Consider the following 22,057-nt stretch of genomic DNA (forward strand, 5'->3'; position numbering starts at 1 on the left):
CAACATTAAGGTCTAGATTACAAGTAGCGCACAAATGATTGTGCTAGTGTTATCTTGATCGTTTGCGCCCCCTTTCCATTGGGCTGATATTACAAGTTGAGCGCAATTTCGATTTTGCTAGCGCAATCTTGATTTAAGCGAGGATCTTTACTGAGATCTCAGAGCTTTGGTAACTGTTTTCTGAAAATTGCACAAAGCACATCAAAAATACATTAAAAAGTATTGGGTACTTGTAGAGCGCAAACTAATCACCCGTGGGGGTCTCAAGGCGCTAAGGGAGGAGGTGAAGAGGGAGGGCTAAGGGAAGATTATTTAGTTGAAGAGCCAGGTCTTGAGGTCCTTCCTGAAGTTTGTAAGGGAGGTGAAATGTCTGAGGTGTAATGGGAGGGTGTTCCATGTCTTTTCTGCCAGATAGGAGAAGGATCTTCCTCCAGTGGTTGTTTTCTTGATGCGGGGGATGATTGCGAGTGCTTTGTTTGGTGGAGAGGAGTGGTCTGGAGGGGGTGTAGAAATTGATGCGGTGGTTGATGTATTCGGGACCAATGTTGTGGAGTGCCTTGAACGCGTGGTTTAGGTGATTCTCTAGTTGACGGGGAGACAGTGCAGGTTCCTTAGGTGTTCGGTGATGTGGCTTTGTCGAGGGATATCGAGGATGAGTCTGGCCGAGGTGTTCTGGATGCGTTGGAGTCGCTTCTGGAGCTTGATGGTGGAACCGGCATAGAGAGCATTGCCACAGTCCAGTCGACTACTGACGAGGGCGTGGGTGACAGTTTTTCTGGTTTCGGTAGGGATCCACTTGAAGATTTTTCGCAGTAGGTGGAGTATGTGAAAACAAGTTGAAGAGACAGCGTTGACTTGGCAGTCCATGGAGAGTGATGAGTTAAGAATGACGCCTAGATTTTGTGCGTGGTGTGTTTGAGTTGGGGGGTGTCTGAGGACTGAGGGCCACCAGGAGTCGTCCCATGCGGATTTGGTGGGTCCAAAGAGGAGGCTTTCGGTCTTATCCGTGTTGAGTTTGAGACGGTTGTTGTTCATCCAGATGTTGATTGCCGTCAGTCCTTCGTGGACGTTTTTCTTGGCGGTGGCGGGGTCTCGGGTGAGTGAGATGATTAACTGGGTGTCGACAGCGTAGGAGACGATGTTGAGGTTAAGTCGTTGGGCAATGGCGGCGAGAGGGGCCATGTAGATGTTGAAGAGCCTTGGGGTACACCGCAGCTGATTGCTGTGGGATTGGAGGAGAAGGTTGGGAGTCTGACTTTCTGTGTTCTGCTGCTGAGGAAGGAGGTGATCCATTCCAGGGCCTTATTGCGGATGCCGGCATCGTGTAGGCAGGTGAGGAGGGTGCTGTGGGCTACAGTGTCAAATGCAGATGAGAGGTCTAGGAGGATGAGGACGGTGGTCTCTCCTTGGTCGAGCAGGGCACGGATGTCGTCTGTGGCGGCAAGGAGGGCGGTTTCGGTGCTGTGATTGCTCCTGAAGCCGGATTGGGAGTGGTCTAGGATGCAGTTGGTCTCGATGTGGTCAACAAGTTGTTCGCTGATGGCCTTCTCGATTACTTTGGCTGGAAAGGGGAGTAGAGAGATGGGGCGGTAGTTTTTGGGATCTTTGGGGTCTGACGTGGGTTTCTTCAGCAGGGGTTTGAGCTCCACGTGCTTCCAGTCTTCTGGGAAAGTGCCAGTATTGATGAAACAGTTGATGGTGCGGCAGAGTTTGTGGGCGAGGGTAAAACCCGCTTTGTTGAGAATGTGGTGAGGGCATGGGTCTGAGGGTGCTCCTGAGTGGATTGATTTCATGATTCTGAGTGTGTCCTCCGTGGTGACGGGGGTCCAGGTAGTCCTTGGGAGGTGGAGGTGGGTGGGTTTGGGTGAGGTGTCGGTGGGTCGGTGGTGGAGGGTGAGTTCTGGGGGTTGAGGCTGTTGTAGATGTTGGTGATCTTGCGGTGGAAGTAGGTAGCGATGTTGTCGCAGAGGTCCTGGGAGCGTGGGATGTCATTGGAATCACTGCTGAGTGTGGAAAATTCCTTAATGACTGTGAATAGCTCCTTGCTGTTGTGGGTGTTGGTGTTGATTCTGTCTAGGATGGCGGTTTTCTTGGTGGTTTTGATGAGGTGGTGGTGAGTGGTTATGGCTTCTTTATAGGCGGATTTGTCCGAGAGGGAGTTGCTGGATCTCCATGTTCTCTCCAATCGTCTGCAGTGGCGTTTGGAGTCCAGAAGGGTGGGGGTGAACCAGCTGGCCATGTTGGTGGGTTGGCGGCTGGATGGTCTTTTGAGGGGGGTGAGGGTGTTGGCGCAGTCAGTGATCCAGTGATGTGCATATATATATATATATATATATATATATATATGTGTACATATGTATTTATGTGTATATATGTATGTACAGACACATATTCATACATAAATATATATAAGTAAAAACATATAGATATACAGTATATAGAAGTGCATTGGAGCCCTTTGCAGTTAAGTAGATGAAAACTTCTAAAAACATATTTATGCAATATTCATATTTAACAAAGGTTTTAACTAAGTATTTACTGTAAATATTTCACATTCCAATGGTCTGTACATAGGCAAATATGTTCTAAGTAATTATAAATAGATATTTCTATGTCTGTCTGTATATATCTATACCTATATATATATAATCATCTAATCCCAATTCCTCCTGTATTTGTTTGTTAAATTTTGTCTGGTGTCTCATATTGTACTGTCCTTTGATCTTTGTTACCTATGAACAACGCTGCAGAATCTGTTGGCCCTTTATAAATAAAGAATAATAATATATATATATATATATATATATATATATATATATATAGGTATAACTATATATTTGTTTAATAAACCATAAGATATATGTAGAAATATTTAATTATGAATAAATAGAACATATTCTGTTATATAAAGAATTCATTGGAAAATGAAATATTCCTATATTCAACTTTTCTTTTTTCTCCATTGTCTTCTATGGGGAATGCGAATATGCGATAGTAGGGTGTTAAGTTATAAATGAATGCGTAAATGCGATCGCAATTTTTGGATTTCGATTTTAATCAAGATTTTTGATACCACTAAAGAAAAAACAGTTTACTTTTAACTTGTAATACCAGCGCAATCCGACTAGCGCAAAAATGAAAACCCTAGCGGAAGACAGGTTTAAAAACCAGTGGTCTAGATGTACTGTTAAAACAAAAACGGAAGTGTTGTGTATTGGTAAAAACAAACCTCTTTAGGGCTAGATTACAAGTAGTTGAGCGTTATTTTAACGTGTGCCCGTGGGAGCACTTTGGTTAATGGTGCTTAGCACAGAGATCAGACCTCTAGTTATTTAAAAAAAAGTTGCCCCAATTGCCCCCCAAATAAAGAGGGCAGTTCCTTTTAAAAAAATAATAATAATAAAATAAGCATTTTCATAAAAAAAAATGCACAAAGCAGTTATAAGGGGTTAAAGTGAGGGGATGTGGTGGTTAAAAACAAAACAAAATAACAGCATTAAAAGTGCCTTTACATTGTATTTGGATGCTTCTGCAAACCAACTCCATGTTATGCAGTTTTTTTCCTGTTAACAAAGCTATTTCCCATTTATATTCTTTTCTTGGGCCTAGACTAATGTTAAATGGTCTCTACTTCTTTCAGTTTTTGGACATTCAGGGTGTTACTTTCTTTGATGTTTTGTTAGGTAATCATTTGAAGGAATTTTCTAGCCAATTTTTCACGATTGTTTCTTCAGTCTATCTTTGCATTTTAGTAAGAAATTTTGACTTTTCTGATCTTGTATTTGAAGGAATTAATTGTATTTCTACATCAGTTTTGTCCTATTTTCTTTCATTTTGTGCCCACCATTATATCAAGAGTTACTGCTTGGTATTCATCTCATCTGGTAAGCAATAGCTAGGTAGGGCCAAGGTAATTATAAATTAAATAATCATCAGCAGATTACCTAATACCTAGTTAAAGGGACAGTTCACCCAAAACGTTTCTCCCATTTAAATTGTTCCCAATGATCCATTTTACCTGATGGAGTGTATTAAATTGTTTACAAGTAGCTCCTTTACCCCTATTTTGTCCTTTGAAATAGCTGATTTAGCTTGTGGTTTCCCAACCTATACTGAAAGTTTTGATACTGGAGTCTCAGCTATTGAATAGCGTAAGTAAACACAGCTAGCAGAAGAAATTACACTCACAGTGGGGTGCAGGATAGTTAAAGGGACATGAAACCCACATTGTTTTCTTTCATTATTTAGAAAGAGCATCCAATTTTAAACAACTTCTTAATGTACTTCTATTATCTAATTTGCTTCAATCTCTTGATGTCCTTTGTTGAAAAGCATATCTAAATAGACTCAGTAGCTGCTGATTGGTGACTGCACATAGATGCCTCATCTGATTGGCTCCCCATGTGCATTGACATTTCTTCAACAATGCATATCTAAAGAATGAAACAAATTAGATAATAGAAGTAAATTAGATAATAGAAGTAAATTGGAATGTTGTTTAAAATTGTTTTTTCTAACTGAATCATGAAAGAAAAAAAATTGTGTTTCATGTCCCTTTAAGTAATAAAAACAAAATATATGCTTACCTGATAAATTTCTTTATTTCCGGACATGGAGAGTCCATGATGTCATTCCAATTACTAGTGAAATATTCAACTCCTGGCCAGCAGGAGGAGGCAAAGAGCACCCCAGCAAAGCTGTTAAAGGGACATGAAACCCAAATTTTTTCTTTCGTATTTTGGAAAGAGCATGCAATTTTAAACAACTTTCTAATTTACTTCTATTATCTAATTTGCTTCATTCGCTTTATATCCTTTGCTGAAAAGCATATCTAGATAGGCTCAGTAGCTGCTGTATGATTGGCTCACCCATATGCAATGCTATTTATTCAACAAAGGATATCTAAAGAATGAAGCAAATTAGATAATTTTATTCTATCTGAATCATGAAAGAAAACTTTTGGGTTTAGTGTCCCTTTAAGTGTTACTTCCATTACGCATAATCCCCAGTCATTCAGCCAAAGGAAAATGGAAATAGAAGAAACACAAGGGTATAGAGGTGCCTGAGGTTTACTCAAAAAAACTGCTATAAAGAAATTAGGTAAGCATAAATTTTGTTTTCTTTCCTATGACATGGAAAGTCCACAACGTCATTCCAATTACTAGTGGGAACCAATACCCAAGCTAGAGGACACGGAATGAACATGGAGGGAAAAAAAGGCAGGAGAACCTAAACAAAAGGCACCACCGCTTGAAGCACCTTTCTCCCAAAGGAAGCCTCAGCCGAGGTAAAAGTATCAAATTTGTAGAATTTGGAAAAAGTTTGCAGAGAGGACCATGCTGCCTTACAAATCTCTGCCACAGAAGCTTCATTGTTGACAGCTCCAGAAGAGGAGACAGCCCTAATGGAATGAGACGTAATTCTCTCAGGAGGCTGCTGTCCAGCAGTCTCCTAAGCTAAACAAATCATACTTCTTGACCAGAGGGAAAGAGCAGAAGAAGTGGCCTTCTGACCCTTACGCTTTCCAGAGAAAACAACAAACAGGGCAGAAGATTGCCGAAAATCTTAAGTAGCTTGTAGGAAACATTTTAGAACACGCACAAGATCCAAGTTATGCAAGAGACATTCCTTATGAGAAGAATTAGGAAAAAAGAAGGAACAACAATTTGAATAAATATTTCGACCCAACACCATCTTAGGGTGAAAAAACAGTTTGGTACGAAGAACCGCCTTATCTAAATGAAACATAAGCTACAGGGAATCGCACTGCATAGCTGAAAACTCAGAAACTCTGCCAGTGGAAGAAAAAGCAAGGAGAAACAAAACCTTCCAAGATAACTTTATATCAACAACATGTATCGGCTCGAACGAAACCTGCTGTAGAACTTTAAGAACTAGGTTAAGGCTCCAAGGAAGAGCAACAGGTGTAAACACAGGCCTAAATCTGACCAGGGCCTGAACAAAAGCTTGAACATCTGGTAAATCTGCCAGTTATTAGAACAAAAGAATAGACAGTGCAGAAATTTGACCCTTCAGAGTACTGATTGACAACCCTTTTCCCCAGGCCATCCTGAAGAAACGATAACATTCGAGCAATCCTCACCCGACTCCAGGAGAAACCTTTAGCTTTGCACCAAAAAAGGTATTTACGGCATACCCTAAGGTAAATCCTGCGAGTAAAAAGTTTACGAGCCTGAAGCATAGTATCAATGACCGCATCCGAAAAACCACTTTGAGACAGAACGAGGCGTTCAATCACTGAGCAGTCAGATTCAGAGAATCCAGATTTGGATGGACGAATGGATCCTGAATTAGAAGGTCCTTTCCCAGAGGAAAACTCCAAGGAGGAAGAGATGACATCCTCACCAGATCTGCAAACCAGATCCTGCGAGGCCAGGCAGGAACTATAGATCATAGACGCCTTCACATGCTTGATACAAGCAATAACTCATGGAAAGAGAGCAAACGGAGGAAACAGATATGCTAGACCAAAATCCCAAGGAACCACCAGAGTATCTATCAGGGCGGTCTGAGGATCTCTTGACCTTGACCCGTACTATGGAAGTTTGGAGTGCTGACGAAAATGCCATCAGAACCAACTCCGGAACCCCCCACCTGAGGGCTATCCTGGAGAACACTACCGGATGGAGAGCACACTCCCCGGGATGAAAAATCTGAATCCTCAGAAATTCCACCTCCTAATTGTAAACTCCTGGAATGAAGATGGCAGATAGGAGACAATCGTGAGTTTCCGCCCACTGCAGAATGCGAGTCACCTCCTTCATAGGCAAGGAACTCAGAGTTCCTCCTTGGTGGATGATGAAAGCCAATGAGGTGGTGATGTCTGACTGGAATCTGATACATTGGACAAAGGAAAATTGAGGCCAAGCTACCAAGGCATTGAATATTGCTCTCAACTGTCAAACCTTTCTCCTCCCAGATGTTTATGGGGAGAGAAGACTCCTCCCAAGTCTACAGGTCTTGAGCTTTAGAGAGCCCAAAACTGCTCCCCAGCCTAACAGGCTGGCGTCCGTAGACACAATCACCCAAGAAGGTCTCAGGAAGCAAGTGTCCCGAGCCAGATTCTCCTGTGAAATACACCACAAGAGATAGTCTCTTGATATGGGATCCAGATCTATCCATTGCGATAAATTTGAATGGACTCTGTTCCACTGACTGAGCATGCATAGTTGTAGAGGTCTCAAAAAGAATCAAGCAAAAGAAATGATGTCCATGGAAACAATCATCAGACCAATCACCTCCATGCATTGAGCCCCCAATGGGCAAATAGCAGACTGGAGAGAAAAAGGAGCTGCATTTTCTGATTTAGGAGGGACCATCAGAGGGCGACAAATACTAAGGAAAACACACTCTCAAAACAAACAGGTTCTGAAAGAAAAGTGCCGAATAAAAATGTAATATTGTAAAAATTATTACAATCTACCATGCATGAAATAACAGTATTTGTAGAGACATGTCATTTTGAGATATCTGCAGTGAAGATAAATCCCTGCAAAAGAACCTAGCGGTGTAATAAAAAACATCCATAATGGTGGAGCTGAGAAGTCAGAAAAAACATATAAATAATTATATAGCCACCGAAAAAACAAAACAATTTCTCTGTATGAAAAGAGAAAATAAAAGTTATATACGTGAACACCAGCGTCCCATACTTTTGTTGAGTCTATAGTGTATGCTGCAAAGCAGCCAAATACTCCAATGCCATATTTTCACAAGCGCCTCCGCTGCGGACCACGAATGCAGCTATCTACACCGGCGCTCAATTACTCAAGCGCCCATTGTGTGTGCTGCGTCTATACTGTGTGCTGCGATTGCAGCCATATACCCCAGCGCCATATTAATATAAACTCCCCAGCTGTGGACCGCGAATGCGGTCATTTATACCGGCACTCTACTACACAAGCGCCCCTACTAATACTGTACAATCAAAAAGGAAGGAAGAGGAGCACAAAAGTGAATGCAGTGCGGAGTTGTTTATTCAAACGTAGCTATAGAAACAACAAATGTATTTAGCATAGTGAAAATAGACAATAAACAACTGTGGAGTGAATACAGGGTTAAGACCCCGGGGGAAAATACAGAGGGTACCTTGAGCTGTATGACTGATTGGCTGACACGTTTCGGCGACTTGCCTTACTCCTAATTGAAACAAAAAATTTGTAGACAACCTAGATAATAATACCGTAGGCATTAGCTTCACTAATGAAGTTCAAAAATGGTCTATTAATTTCCTGGATCTGATGTTAAGGGGTACCCCTGGTCTTTAAGGTTATGACGGAGGTTTACCGCAAGCCCATTTCGGGCAACTCCCTGCCGCATGCCACCAGCTGCCATCCGCAGGGGGTGTTTAAGGGTGTAGCCAAAGGTCAGTTCATTCACCTGAAGAGAAATTGCACAGAGTCTGAGGTATATGAGAGGCAGGCGGATGATCTGACCAATATGCTCCAGGAGAGAGGGTACAGTAGTCGCACTATATCAGAGGCCAGAAAATCTGTGAGAGGCATAACAAGGGAAAGCCTGTTGGGGCCAAGCAAGAAAGGGGCCATAAGGGCTTCTAAGAGCAACTCCACAGGAGGAGAAAATGCCAAGATCACCTTCTTAACTGAGTATTCTAGGCAGTACAAGGATATTTGCTGAATAGTAGAGAAACATTTTAGCCTACTTTCAGAGGATGACGGCCTACAGGGAGTAGTGGAGAAAGGTATACGATACTCATATAAGAGGAATAGGTCCATAGGGAACATAGTAGCCCCGACTAGGATCAAACACAAAGAGCCCACTACCTCCTTGTGGCTCAGCTGCAAGGGCACTTTCCGGTGTCACCACCAAACATGTGTGGCTTGTGAAAGGCTGGCCACAGGCAACACTTTTAGATCTATGAATACAGGCCAGGCATTCAAAATAAATTCCTACCTGAACTGTAGGTCAACTTATATAGTGTATGTCATCACCTGCAGAGACTGCTCCCGACAGTATGTAGGGTTGACTACCAGGGAAGCAAGAACTTGAATTAAAGAGCACCTGTCGGATATAAGAGCGGGCACTCTCACCACACCCCTGATAGGTCACTTCTCTGGTTTTCACTCCAAGAGTCTAGCGTCCTTCACTTGGACAATCATTGAGAGGATACAGCCATTGAGAGGAGGAGAGGACAGAGCATGCAAGTTGGGGGAGAGAGGCCTTCTGGATCTTTAAGTTGAGGACTCGAGTTCCGGAGGGCCTTAACTCTGAATTTGATCTCATCAATTTTTGGTGAGATCTACACCCCACACAGCATACCTGTGGTCTGCCCTCCCTTCCTCTTGTATGTCTATTGCTTATATGTTGCTACAGTGTGTGTGTATATATATATATATATATATATATATATATATATATATATATATATACGGTATATAGCCTATATCCTCACATGAAATTCCCCTTCCCCTTCTTCCCCAACTAGCATACAGTCTATGTGACTTAATCCCAGGGATCTGATCCCTTTCATCTCCCCTATTCCCTGGTACCTCTACACTGACAATCTTTTCCATACCTTACTTTCCCTTTGCTTCCACGCCGGATTGTGCACAGTTTAGTGACATCTGTGGCCTTCCAGGATAGGGACTATCAACTATATTGGCCCTGGCACTCTGTGCACCGGCAGTCCATTATTGGTGTTTTTTGGCATCTCCCCCTTTCCCAACTCCCCCTCCTCCCCCCTCCCCCCCTTTTTCCACTTCCCCCCTTCCACTTGGCCCCACAGCCCCTCGTAGTTTTAGGCTCTTTTACCATAGTGATACTTAATACCTCCCCTTTATTCAGTATGACACTGGGGCTAGGATGGGTATGTACCTATTGTACTCAGGGCATGTTTTTGGGCAGTGGTATTTATGAACTTATTTGAGCTACCACTGTTACCTTTAGGTCTGGTTTTCTACAGGCAGTAAACCACTCACTAGCTTTGTGTTGCTCTTATTCTCCACCAGCTAACTTGGAGCATTGCAGGTATTGCATCCCAGTATGTTTGGATTATTATGCTCGCTTTGCTGGTGGAACTACGGGCTATACAAACAGCGACAGTGTGTTCAGCATATAAGGGAGCACTAGGTTTGTCCTATAGACAGCTCAAGAGTGGGCTGGGTGTACTCTCTGTCCTCTCATTGGAACAAAGTAAGAGAGGGGTGTGAACCCGGTGTCCAATGAGAGACAGGGCTGTTCATTTTAAGTTCACTAATTTTTAGTTTTAATTAGGCTAGGAGTAAGGCAAGTCGCTGAAACGCGTCAGCCGATCAGTCATACAGCTTAAGGTACCCTCTGTATTCACTCTACAGATGTGTATTGTCTATTTTCACTATGCTAAATACATTTTTTTTTTCTATGGCTACGTTTGAATAAGCAACTCCACAACTGCATTCACTTTTGTGCTCCTCTTCCTTCCTTTTTGATTGTATCTTATTTTGGTCTCAGAGTGAGCACTTTGCGACTGTCAGTGTAACTGCAGGGGCCCTTTACATTGCTGCAAGGTATCAGGAGATACGGAGCACGCCGCCATTGGAGGCTGCCCCTTAGGCACCACTTACAGATGGAGGAAGAACCGAGCAGCCCCTTATTACGGAGAACAGCACAGAGGGGTCTGGATACACTACTCTACACTACTGAGCCACTTATCCAGGGATTGTGTGTTTTTCAGCAAACAGTTTTTCAATACATTTTGTGTACACTCCTTTTATGGGTATTAAATGAACGATTTGGCTCATGGGCTTTATATGGTAACCCACCTGTGATACACTATTTTCTCCTTGTTGGTTACTATCCTACTAATACTGTGCCTATAATGAGAGCTGCGAATGCAGCCATTTATCAGCGTCAAATTAGCAAAAGCAGCACAGCCGAGGGCCGCTACTGTGTGCAGCAAAAAACACCTGCACCTTTTAGCTATGACGCCTAGTACCGTTCCCGGCAATTTCAGTTATGGCTGTAATCCTATAACAGGCACGAAAAAACATACTGCACCATCACCGGTCTTATCCCTCACAAATTAACGAACAGAGGGATATGCCAGAATACAAGCCCAAAAACACTCTGAGCACTTTAAGGGACCGTAAAAACGTCCGGAGTAGGGAAAATAAGTGTGAAATAAATTAATATCTTAATAGAAATCCTCACACACCATAAAAACAGGGTTAACAATAGAATTGCCCTGATATGGAAGCTGCAAAATTTTCCTTTGTAGCTGCTCAGCTGCAATATAACTGAAGAACAGTAATATAAGGTAATAAATGAGAACCCCTTCAGGAGGTAACAGGTCCCACTAGGTCCCTGGTCTTCCAGTCCTGTCTTCTATAAATCTTCCTGTAAAATATATATGAAAAGGACTTACCCTCCAGAGTCTTCTGCTGTTGAGTAGTAACAGCAGCTTCAGGTTTGAATGCCACCTCTGGTCGCTGACAGGGACCTGAAGAAAAAGAAAGAGCAGAGTAACCAACCCTGGCTTTCTATGAAGGGGTAGCAATATCGTTAGAAATAAAGCAACCTTGCCACTTTCTAACCGCTAACAGCCACCATTACTCTTACTAAAGAGATTGACATGGACACAGCATAGCCCCTAATCCTTGCTTGCAGGGAAAAGTACCCATAAAAGGATTAAATATATTCAGACACCATCTTTGCACAACCTTCATTGACAGAGGCAAAGATAATGACTGGGAATGACGTCATGGACTCTCCATGTCATAGGAAAGAATTGATAATTTTCCATTGTTCTCTCTATGTATTGCGCTTTAGTTTTCCAGACAAATATAAGATAAGGAAGCAAGTGTGTGTACAGAAAGTGACAACGTAATGAGATATGATATTACCTGAAGCCCAACCCATTGTAATAGGCTGTGGTTTAAAAGCACAAACCCAGCTACTTTATATACACAAATAAACCTGAAAATGCAATTTATCATACATTTTATACTCTGCAGCTGGTATAATAAGTCATTGAAAATACATTCATATAACAACTATTTTACAGTGTACTGTCCCTTTAATGCCGACCAGGGTTTCCATCCTTTGTTCTTATATCCTATGATGGACAGTCTAGAAATGAGGTATGAGCAAGTGAGGTCATCTTCAAATAGGTAAAAGGGGCATGGCTATTTCTGTCCATGCCCCCTTCTGGAAGGGATCTCATCTGATAAGCATTCTCGTCTAGGTATTAGGCCAAGATATATAATTTACTGCTGTTGATTATTTAAATTCTAATTTTAATGTCTGTTCTGCTACAGCCTCATTATCATGTTTATAAACATGACTAATTAAAAGAATTGATAACTGGGGACAATATATAGCCTAGGCAGGAGAATTAGATAAAGAGAAAATGGTGGCTGGACAGTTTTTTGTCTGGACATGTTTGCCTTTTTAACAGATTAACTCCAATTTCAAATGTAACGCTTTAGTGTCATTAATGTTTAAATAATTAATATTTTCCAACATCTTTAATTTAAGTAAAGTTCCTATTCTTTAAACTTTCCAGAGAAATATACTTGGCATAAAATAATTGCCATTTTTGCATATCTTCAGCTTCTTGGAATATGGGGAACACAAAGGACATATGTATGGTACCAGTGTGGATGCAGTGAAAGCTGTTTTAGATGAAGGAAAAATTTGCATCATTGACTTGGAGCCACAGGTGAGTTTAGAACTGTGCCACAAGTAGTAATTTATAAATAAGAAATGAGGATGTAAAATGTACCTATTTGTTCAAAAAGGACTACAGAAAGCATTTTACAAAGAATATTTTATACTTTCTTGTGTATGCAAATTTTTTTTGTCTTTTTATTCTTGAGATCAATCTTAATTCTAATCGGCCATACCTTCTTTTCTTTCTAGGGCATCAGTGGGGTGCGAACCCATGAACTAAAACCATATGTTATATTCGTCAAACCACCAAGCAGAAGTTGCATGAGACAAACGCGAAAAAATTCGAAAATTATTACAGACTATTTTGTAAACATGAAGTTTAAGGTACATCTTGAAAAAAATTACATTGCCTGTAAAATTTTATATATTTTTAATATTTTACTACTATATAAAAAGTAGTAAAATATTGTAATTAGTTAAAAATGTATAATTGAAGAATACATTATTTAAAACTGAGACAAATCAGTTTTCTTTTTTAAATCTTTAAATTATATTGTCATTTATATGAAAATCCTCTTCACACACTCTTTGGGTGCAACATTTTAAAACTGTTGTGACACTATATATTTCAATCAAAAGGTAACATCCTAGCAACTGTATTTTCCTAGTGATTCTGCTAGGGCTACTATTAGGGGCTTTGAAGAAGAATATTAACTGACTTTTTTTTGCAATTATGTCAAAGAAGCAATTATACAAGTATTTATCCTATGTGCTGAAAATGTCCCAGCTCCAAATTGCTGCTAAGTTAAAGGAACAGTACAGTGCACATTGAAGAGATTTTCTGAAATTAAATCATTTTCATCCAAAGCAAGACCAGGCAGACCTAAAGTGACCACATCAGAAAACCAGTATACTAGTTACCATCATTACAGAATAGAAGAGCATCTGCATCAATCCCAGCTGAACTAGGAACATCCTACACCAGTAAGCAAAGGCACAACCAAAACATGGCTAGCAAAGTGCATTTTTCGTTGAAAATAGCTGTCTGTAATCCTCTTATTTTGTAAATATGGTGCAGGAAATATTAAAGTGCGGGGATGCTTTGCCTATTCTGCGAGTTGGTGACTTGAACAAGATCGACTACACTTTGACCAAATGAAAGTAATACTCTATTCTATCTTGAGTCATGTCATCCCTACTGGCTTAATGGTACATGCAAGTCGAATATAAACTTTCATTATTCAGATACAACATGTTATTTTAAGACAATTTTAAATTTACTATTATCAAATTTACCTTTTTCTCTTGGTATCCTTTGTTACAAGGCATATGTACATATGCTCAGCAACAATGCACTACAGGGAGCTAGCTGTTGGTTTGTAGCCACACAAATTTGACTCACCAGATGTGTTCAGCTAGTTCCCAGTAGTGCATTGCTACTCTGGCGATGACTTTAACTATGTGTTTAATCCCTCTGCAGGAGACCTTAACACCATTGAACATCTTTGGAAACATTTGAAGAAAAAAAAAAAAAGACAAAGCACACTGTGACATCTGTAGACATTTTCTAGGATACTCTAAAGGAGTGCTTGAATAATGTGGATTGTATAATTTTGTGCAATCTTATAGAATCAATGCCAGAGTTAAAACAGTAATTCAAGCAATAGTGGTCATATTGAGAATCTTTTATTTTTATTATGTGCTAACAAACCTATTTTTTTTTCGTTTTTTAGTGGAATTGAAGTATATACAGTATATTTTGTTTAATTAGTTTTTTCAGAAATACTGAAATCAAAGCAGATTGTGGTAGTGAACTCAGTCACTGTTCTGAATATATATTTATTAAATCATATGTCAATCATATAATGATTCATTGGCAAACATAAAGAATGTTAAATACAGCATTTTAGGCAGATTCATTATAACCATTTCTTACACTGTAATCTTGACCTTTTTAGGAAGAAGATTTTCAGGAGATTGAAGAATCTGCTAAGAAGATGGAAGCTCAGCTTGGTCAGTTCTTTGACAATGTTGTGGTGAATGATAATTTGCAGACCGCCAGTGTTCAGTTAATGACCATAGTACGTCGTGCACAGGATGAACCTCAGTGGATCCCATCATATTGGATCTGTTCCGATACCTAATAAATGAGAAAACATCAGTTCATGATTGTTCATATACTAGAGACTTTTTCGTTGCATTAATGTAACAGTACAATCTCTTATAATTTTGTACCTTTTCCAATAAAATTCATTATGAGAGGAACCTTCAGGGGATGAAGAAATGGAAAAAATCTGCTACAACAATGTTATATTTCTTTGTATTGGTTTATTCAGTCTAATATATCATAAGGCTTTTGTTAGATAAATAGACACACATCTCACATATTATTTATTTGTATCATGTATATTAACCAACAAAGAAACACCCAAATTCAATTCTCAAAATCTACCACTGGTTTTACAATTATCCCTACTAGAAATTACGCAGCACAAGTAGCGCTTATCCTTTCCAACAAGGATAATCCCAAAACCAGTAGAATTGGGAGGTCTTGAATACTGGTCATTTTAATCAATGTTAACCTTTGTAAGTGAATGAAAAATAAGTGATCTATATTTTTTATATAAATTATTGTTGATTTGCTTTCTGTTCAGAAAAGTATTTCTATTTTAAGAATTAGGAGGTACATTGCTTTGTGGCAACTGCAGAACAAGTAAAACAATGCATTTCCTGCCTTCTGTTTATATGAGTAAAGATTTTTAACCTTTATTGATTTGTTTAATAGTTTTACATTTCACTATAATGTAATTTGAGAGATTAGAAAAATAAGAAAACTAAGATTGGTCGGGAGACAGAAAATTAAAGACATCCTAATTTAAAAATCAAATAAGCTAATAGAGTGTTTTGTTATGATACTTAATACTATGTTAAAGGGACATGAAACCCAAAAATTTTCTTTCATGATTCAGATAGAGAATATAGTTTTAAACAACTTTCTAATTTACTCCTGTTATCTAATTTACTTCATTCTTTAGATATCCTCTGTTGAAGAAATAGCAATGCACATGGGTGAGCCAATCACACAAGGTATCCACCAATCAGCAGCTACTGAGCCTATTTAGATAGTAAATTAGATGATAGAAGTATATTGGACAGTTTTTCTTTAAATTGCATGCTCTTTCTAAACATGAAAGAAAAAAAAATGTGGGTTTCATGTCCCTTTAAGCCCCGCACATTGTCTTTAATCTTCATCCCTGCATAAGAAGATCAGTTTTTGTATGGATCTCATCATTAGTCCTACAACTTCCTGTTGCAACACAATATCCTAATAGTATACACTTTGTTTTTAACATTCCAAACTAATATGATTTAAAAAAAAAAAAAATGACATGCTTATTCCAGTTTTTAGGGTTGCATGGTACATTCTCTGTGGTTCATATCTGCCAATGGCCCTCTAACATGTATACAATTCATCACAAAATAAAAAAAATACTTACTAATTATTGCCCTATGTATTTCTGTGAACAAAATAAATACGAAAAATCTTATATAAAAATATACTCATATAGGGGGCGTGTCCGAACAGCAATCTTGAATGGTTGCAACTTCCCAGAGCTCCGGCTGAAACTCTGAAAAATCTGCCAATATTGGAGCCATCCTACAGTGATTATTTGTTATCAACAATCTCTACTATAGTGCTACCCAGTAGCATACTATTTACCACAATATTCACTGTGTTCTTGACACCGGAACGAGGTACCGGACTTTTGAGGCCTAGGGCGGCGGCGGCCCAAAACAGGCAACGCTACCCCCTTTGGTATTCCAAGGTTTGCTGCCGAAACTGGGAACAACTGCATTTTATTAGTAACATTACCTATATTACTTTTATAACATACAAAGATACCAAAAAACAACAGAAAGGGGTAAGAATATAACTTTTGTGGCGCATATTACAAAGCGTTAAACATAGCTCCCAACACCCCCGCCCCCCGTGTTTAGCTGTTTTAGATTGACTGCTAATATACAACCATCTAACATGGAGGATCCTCATAGACTCTTGCATGCCCTATTACAAAACCTAGCATGCAAACTGGACAACAGCTTCAAAGATCTCATTATAACTTTGAGGAGGGCTACCCGGGAGGAGAATACTAACTCATCTGAATACCAGTAAGGGAGTACTCACTACCGGATAAGATCCCAAGGCCCCTATCAGAGAACCCCTGCGAATATGGGGGAATTATGGCATCTAAGTAAAAAATAGAAATTCTCCCCTCTATAAATACTGTGCTTAATAAAACAACATCAGCTTTGATAACGGCGCCAAGCCGAAACATGTCAGCTGGACTAGCTGACTCCTATTTGTGCCAACACTCCACTTTTGTTTCCTGCTGAAATATTTTAAAGATTTTTTGAAATAAAGATTTTGGAATTCTTTATTATACCGGTGCTCCGCTTAATTTTTGATGAATTATGGCATCTACCAAATCTAACCAGCCTCTTATCAATAAGCCTGGGAGAGCCTTTGGTCCAGTGGAACTCGGCCTGAGTTTTACCGGAAAATTGATCCTACCCGCACGGCAACTGCCGCCTCAGCAACCTCCCACTACAGATCCTTACCTTAATCCTGAAGAGGAGACAGTCCTCATACCTTCGTTGTCTGTCTGGGGAAGGACGGCCAACTCCCATGGTCAGTTTCCGATGTTCCTGGGGCCTAACAGAAGTGGAGCACTTCCCTTACTAGGATCGAGGACAAGTGACCCGCTGCTGATGCTGTACATATATCTCGCATCCCGGTCGGCACAGACTTACAGTATAGCTATGCAGAACCCTACACGAGTAGAACACTTGGACTTTTGCTCCCCCAGAGCCGGGATCGGGTAAGAGTTTATACATCTTCGGTCTGTGGACTCATTCTCCATATGGCCTTATCTATTCTCATTGGCCTTGGGAACGATTGGAACTATTACTGGACAGTCTCTCATCACAAACTTGACTACTCAGCGTTATCCTACCTCTCCCAGGGTGTTTAACCTTATACCGTTAGTCACCTCAATATGCTCCTCTATGTTTTTCTTTAGACATCTAATAGGTGATATTTATACTGCCCTCGATATCTATAAGCTAACTTTGGACGCTCATTGTTCTTTATAATTTTCAGATCACTATAGGCTAAACTAGGGTTGGTTAATTACTGGGGCCCCTAAGACCACATACACACATGTTTTTTTCTGGTTAAAATTCAATTGTTCTTCTGCAGTAGCATGTACACTGTTTGCATGTCGGTATTTGCTTCTATCAAACTACAAGATTTGTTTACTTGCTGACAAACTGTCTGAAGCCTAACCTAATCTTGCCATATTTAATAAGGGTTTAACCGTTAATGTTAATCTGTATTTTCATGAATACACACTAGAACTGTGGATCAACTATCTTTGAATGTTCATTATGTTCCATATTTATTATAAACTGCCATGCCATTATGGGTTTAAGGAGTCTAAAGCTCACAGTTAGTAGTTATTAACGCTCCCTAGACAGTACTATCTCCTATCTAATTTCTAAGGAGTCTACCGTTTAAAAGACGAGACATATCCACTCACAACTTGCCTCTAAACCTTATACCATTTCTTCTGTTAATACTTTTAACTACATATAAGTACAGGATCACTGATGTAGACAATAGATATTTCATACTCATGGATAAGGTAGTCAAGTTTTATTTAAATATGATCAAGCACCTCAGTTCTTGCTAGGGGGTGGACCACATGGCAGGTTATGTGCACTATAACATCATAGGATAGTTCTAAAACAAACAAACTAGAGATATAATATCATAAATTGGAACACTATGAGACCCAATACAGAAGTTCCTTATTTTTAACAGTAGTGCGAGATATGTATAAATCTATAGTCAAGCCCCTTGTTATTAAAAGACAAGTGAATTCCCTTTAACACCTGGTTCATGACCATTTAGGAGGCTACAGCGCCAACTCCTCCTTATAATACAACATTTCTAGCTATATTATTATAAAACTCACATACTTACCGGTTTAAATATCTCCTGTACTAAAATGTATATAGTTAAACTCTAATGTATATCATGCAGAGAGTTACTTCCCTATATTTTACTACTAGTATAGCTAAAACCTAGATCTAAGCCCACAGGTATCACAGTATTTTATTGTTGCACAAGTATGATTAGCTTATTTATCTCACATGTTCCTGCACATGCTACCAGCTGGCCATTTATATACCAGGCAATAATTCTGATCACTACGTATTGTTGCTATATATTTCATATTGTGAATCATAATGGATAGTTCTGTGTATCCTCTATAATCCTAAGTATATATAAGGTGAGTTTACTAAATACTTGTTTGCCCTATTATTTTACTTTTCATTAACCTAATGATGAGCCCAAGAGAGACCTTTTTGCTAATGAGCTGTAGTAAAGGATAATCTTCTATTTGACCGACATGTTTCCTACATCTCCCTCAGCCAGCGAGGATATTAAGTAACAATCCATAACATCACCTAACTCAGTCGTTTGACATTTTGAGATACTGCTAGCTATATTGGTGGGGTCAAGTCAGACCCACCACCTGATCTCGCAGACATGTAGCCTCTTCACAATGTTAATAATTGGATAGCACCCAAGCTCAAACTTAATCGACTTGCGGCACTGATAACAGGTATTATTATTACCCAACTTAATGGTACGCAATTTACCGACCTTGGAAGGATGAAAGGACTTTGCCAGGATCGAACCGGCAACCCTTGGGTTGCCACAGATCTCTGTAACAGTGCATTAGCACGATGAGCTATCTGTCCAGCTTAAATGTTGTATAGAATTTAACATTTATATATATATGTATGTGTGTGTATATATTTATATACTTAGATCTTCTAGATACGGAAATATCTTTCTGAATCATATTACTAGCGAATAGCAGTATACAGTAGGCTCAGCCCTCATATTCTATATACAGTTATGCATCTCTTGCACTTGTATTCACAGACATTTATTATGCTTGAAATAATTGGTATATCCTGCCCTTTAGAACTTAAACATATGTATTACTTTGATATCTGGTTTATTGTTCTGGTTCCTTATATTTAATATAGTTATGTGCTATAGTTGGTGAAATGTCACACTTTCACAACCCAGAATCTCACATAGCCCATTTCATTTTCAAGTTACTCTCCATTAAACCTGCAACCTGTAATTTGCATACTGTCTAGCCATATATCTCATAAAATACTAGAACACCCTTGATATTGCATTCGAAAATACAAAAGTTCATGGGAGATAGTCCCCCCCTTTTCATATTTCCATAGCGGTGTTTACCTGCTGAATTTCCCTTCTCATTATATCTGTATGAAAGGTACCTTGTACACCCACCTTAGGGTCATACTAAACTATTCCTATTTCATTACAGATGTATAATTTATGTGGTTATTATTATCAGAGTAATGGTGTTTCCTGTATCAGTTGGTTCACACGTAACTATTGAATTAACCACTGTTAAATGCTATTATCTCTATATACTATAAAATGATATTCTCTAATTATTGATAACTATGTAATGTACAACTATCGCTTGTCGATGTATAAGATTTAATTGTCATTTATGTAACTATTGTTAAGAGTCAACTTTAATTGTTCATGTATATTACTTGTTATATCATCTCAATGACGTTTATGTACCAAGATTCTCAATAAAAGATTATTTAAAAACAAACAAACAACCTAATATTAAAGACCCTGGAATAGTTATGCAAAACCTACACACAGTTTAAAAGTATACCATATACTTAAAGAGACACTGAACCCAAATTTTTTCTTTTGTGATTCAGATAGAGCATGCAATTTTATTTTTTTTTTATAATGTTTATTTATAACCAACAGAGTGTACAATCAAATTAATTCAATCTCTTTGTGCCTCGCAGGGCCAGATAACACGAAATATATTACAAAACAAAACAATTTTAAATGGAAAATTTCACATAACACATACCAAATTACTGATCCCTTTATATGAAATATTTGTACACCTAGTTGGGCTTTTCCTGATTAAGTAAAATACAAAAACAAATGAACACTCATAAAAACACAGAAACATCTAATTAATGAAAAGAAAAAAGAGAACAGAAAAAAAAAAAAAAAAAAACAAAACCAGACAAAAACCAAAAAAAGAAAAAGTATACCTTATGTAAGGCTAACCTGCCTAATGTGAAATTTCAGTGTTTGTTCCACTCAAATAAATGATCACCTGTTGGAGAGGTTTAACTTTCCCCCTCTAACTTAAAATACGTCCAGTTAAGAGATGACAATAACTTAATCGGCAATCCTCATCCTTAACTGGGGTGGACCCAGCAACAACAAACAGCCGACGTACATACAGACAAGTAATAGAACTAAGAGGAAAAAAAAAAAAAAAAAAAAAAAAAAAAAAAAAAAAAAGGGAAATAAGGGGAAAAAATAAACCAGGAAAGAGAGTGAGTGAATTACCATAGGCCCAACAACACCATTTCTGAGTTTCTAAATGGATGAATCAGGAGGTCAATTTCACTTGAGGGAAAAGATTTAATAAAAAGTGCCCACTTCTTAAAGAATGAAATGACCTCTCGTTCCTCATTTAAATTAGTATCCATTTGCTCAAGAGTACATTGTTTTTTTAGACAATTTTTGACCTCCGGGATACTGGGGACAGTCCCTCCCCGCCATTTTCTGAGAATTAAGTATCTGGCTGCTAATATGGCCATATTAACAATTTTGGAATTGCCTATCTGCGCTTCTAAGTCCTTCCATAAAAATATAATGTGAGATACCTCTAATCTCAGAGAGGAGGTTCCCAGAATAGTATTAAGCCAGTATTGTAATTTCGACCAAAATTGTTGAAGTTTTGGGCAATCCCAGAACATATGTATAAGATTAGCAGAAGGAAGGGAACATTTAGGGCAAGAGCTAAATTTAAAATTACCGTACCGCGCTCCCTTTTCTGGAGTAAAAAAAGTCATTAATAATAATTTAATGTGGGATTCTCTCCATGTGGAAGAAAGAGTGACTCGTTTAGTTTCCGCAATTGAGAATTGGATACAACTAGTCTCTATAAAACTTTGCCTTAAAGCAGGAGCCCAGTTAGTGGAGATTTTTTCCAGATTAGAGGCTCCTTTTATAGAGCTCAAATCTGTATAACTAGTTGAAATTGACATAGTACCAATTTTAGCTAAGATAAGCCATTTCTCTATTGGCCCCTGTGACCAATTCCAACCGTAAGTGCTTATTATATTAGATGCGAAATGCCTTGCTTGTAAATACGCAAAGAAATCTTTTTGGGGGAGTTTATATTCCGCTCTCAGTGCACCAAAGGTTTTTATGCATGTTCTTTCAAAATCTAGTAACTGAGAGAGCTTTCTTAGCCCT

At 38.9% G+C, this 22,057-nt stretch overlaps 1 protein-coding gene across 1 annotated transcript in view; it reads left to right on the forward strand.

Moving 5' to 3' along the window:
* MPP4 (MAGUK p55 scaffold protein 4) overlaps window positions 1-16,130 on the forward strand; it is a 127,552-nt gene extending 111,422 nt beyond the window's left edge. Inside the window, exons 19-21 of the mRNA XM_053698698.1 lie at window positions 12,571-12,679; window positions 12,880-13,014; window positions 14,589-16,130. Coding sequence (XP_053554673.1) covers window positions 12,571-12,679; window positions 12,880-13,014; window positions 14,589-14,774 — 430 coding nt within the window. The 3' untranslated portion in view covers window positions 14,775-16,130. The remainder of the gene's footprint in view (window positions 1-12,570; window positions 12,680-12,879; window positions 13,015-14,588) is intronic.
* Window positions 16,131-22,057: the final 5,927 nt, after the last annotated feature.

This window comes from Bombina bombina, chromosome 1 (assembly GCF_027579735.1).
Source record: "Bombina bombina isolate aBomBom1 chromosome 1, aBomBom1.pri, whole genome shotgun sequence".
In the NCBI taxonomy this organism is placed as follows: Eukaryota; Metazoa; Chordata; class Amphibia; order Anura; family Bombinatoridae; genus Bombina; species Bombina bombina.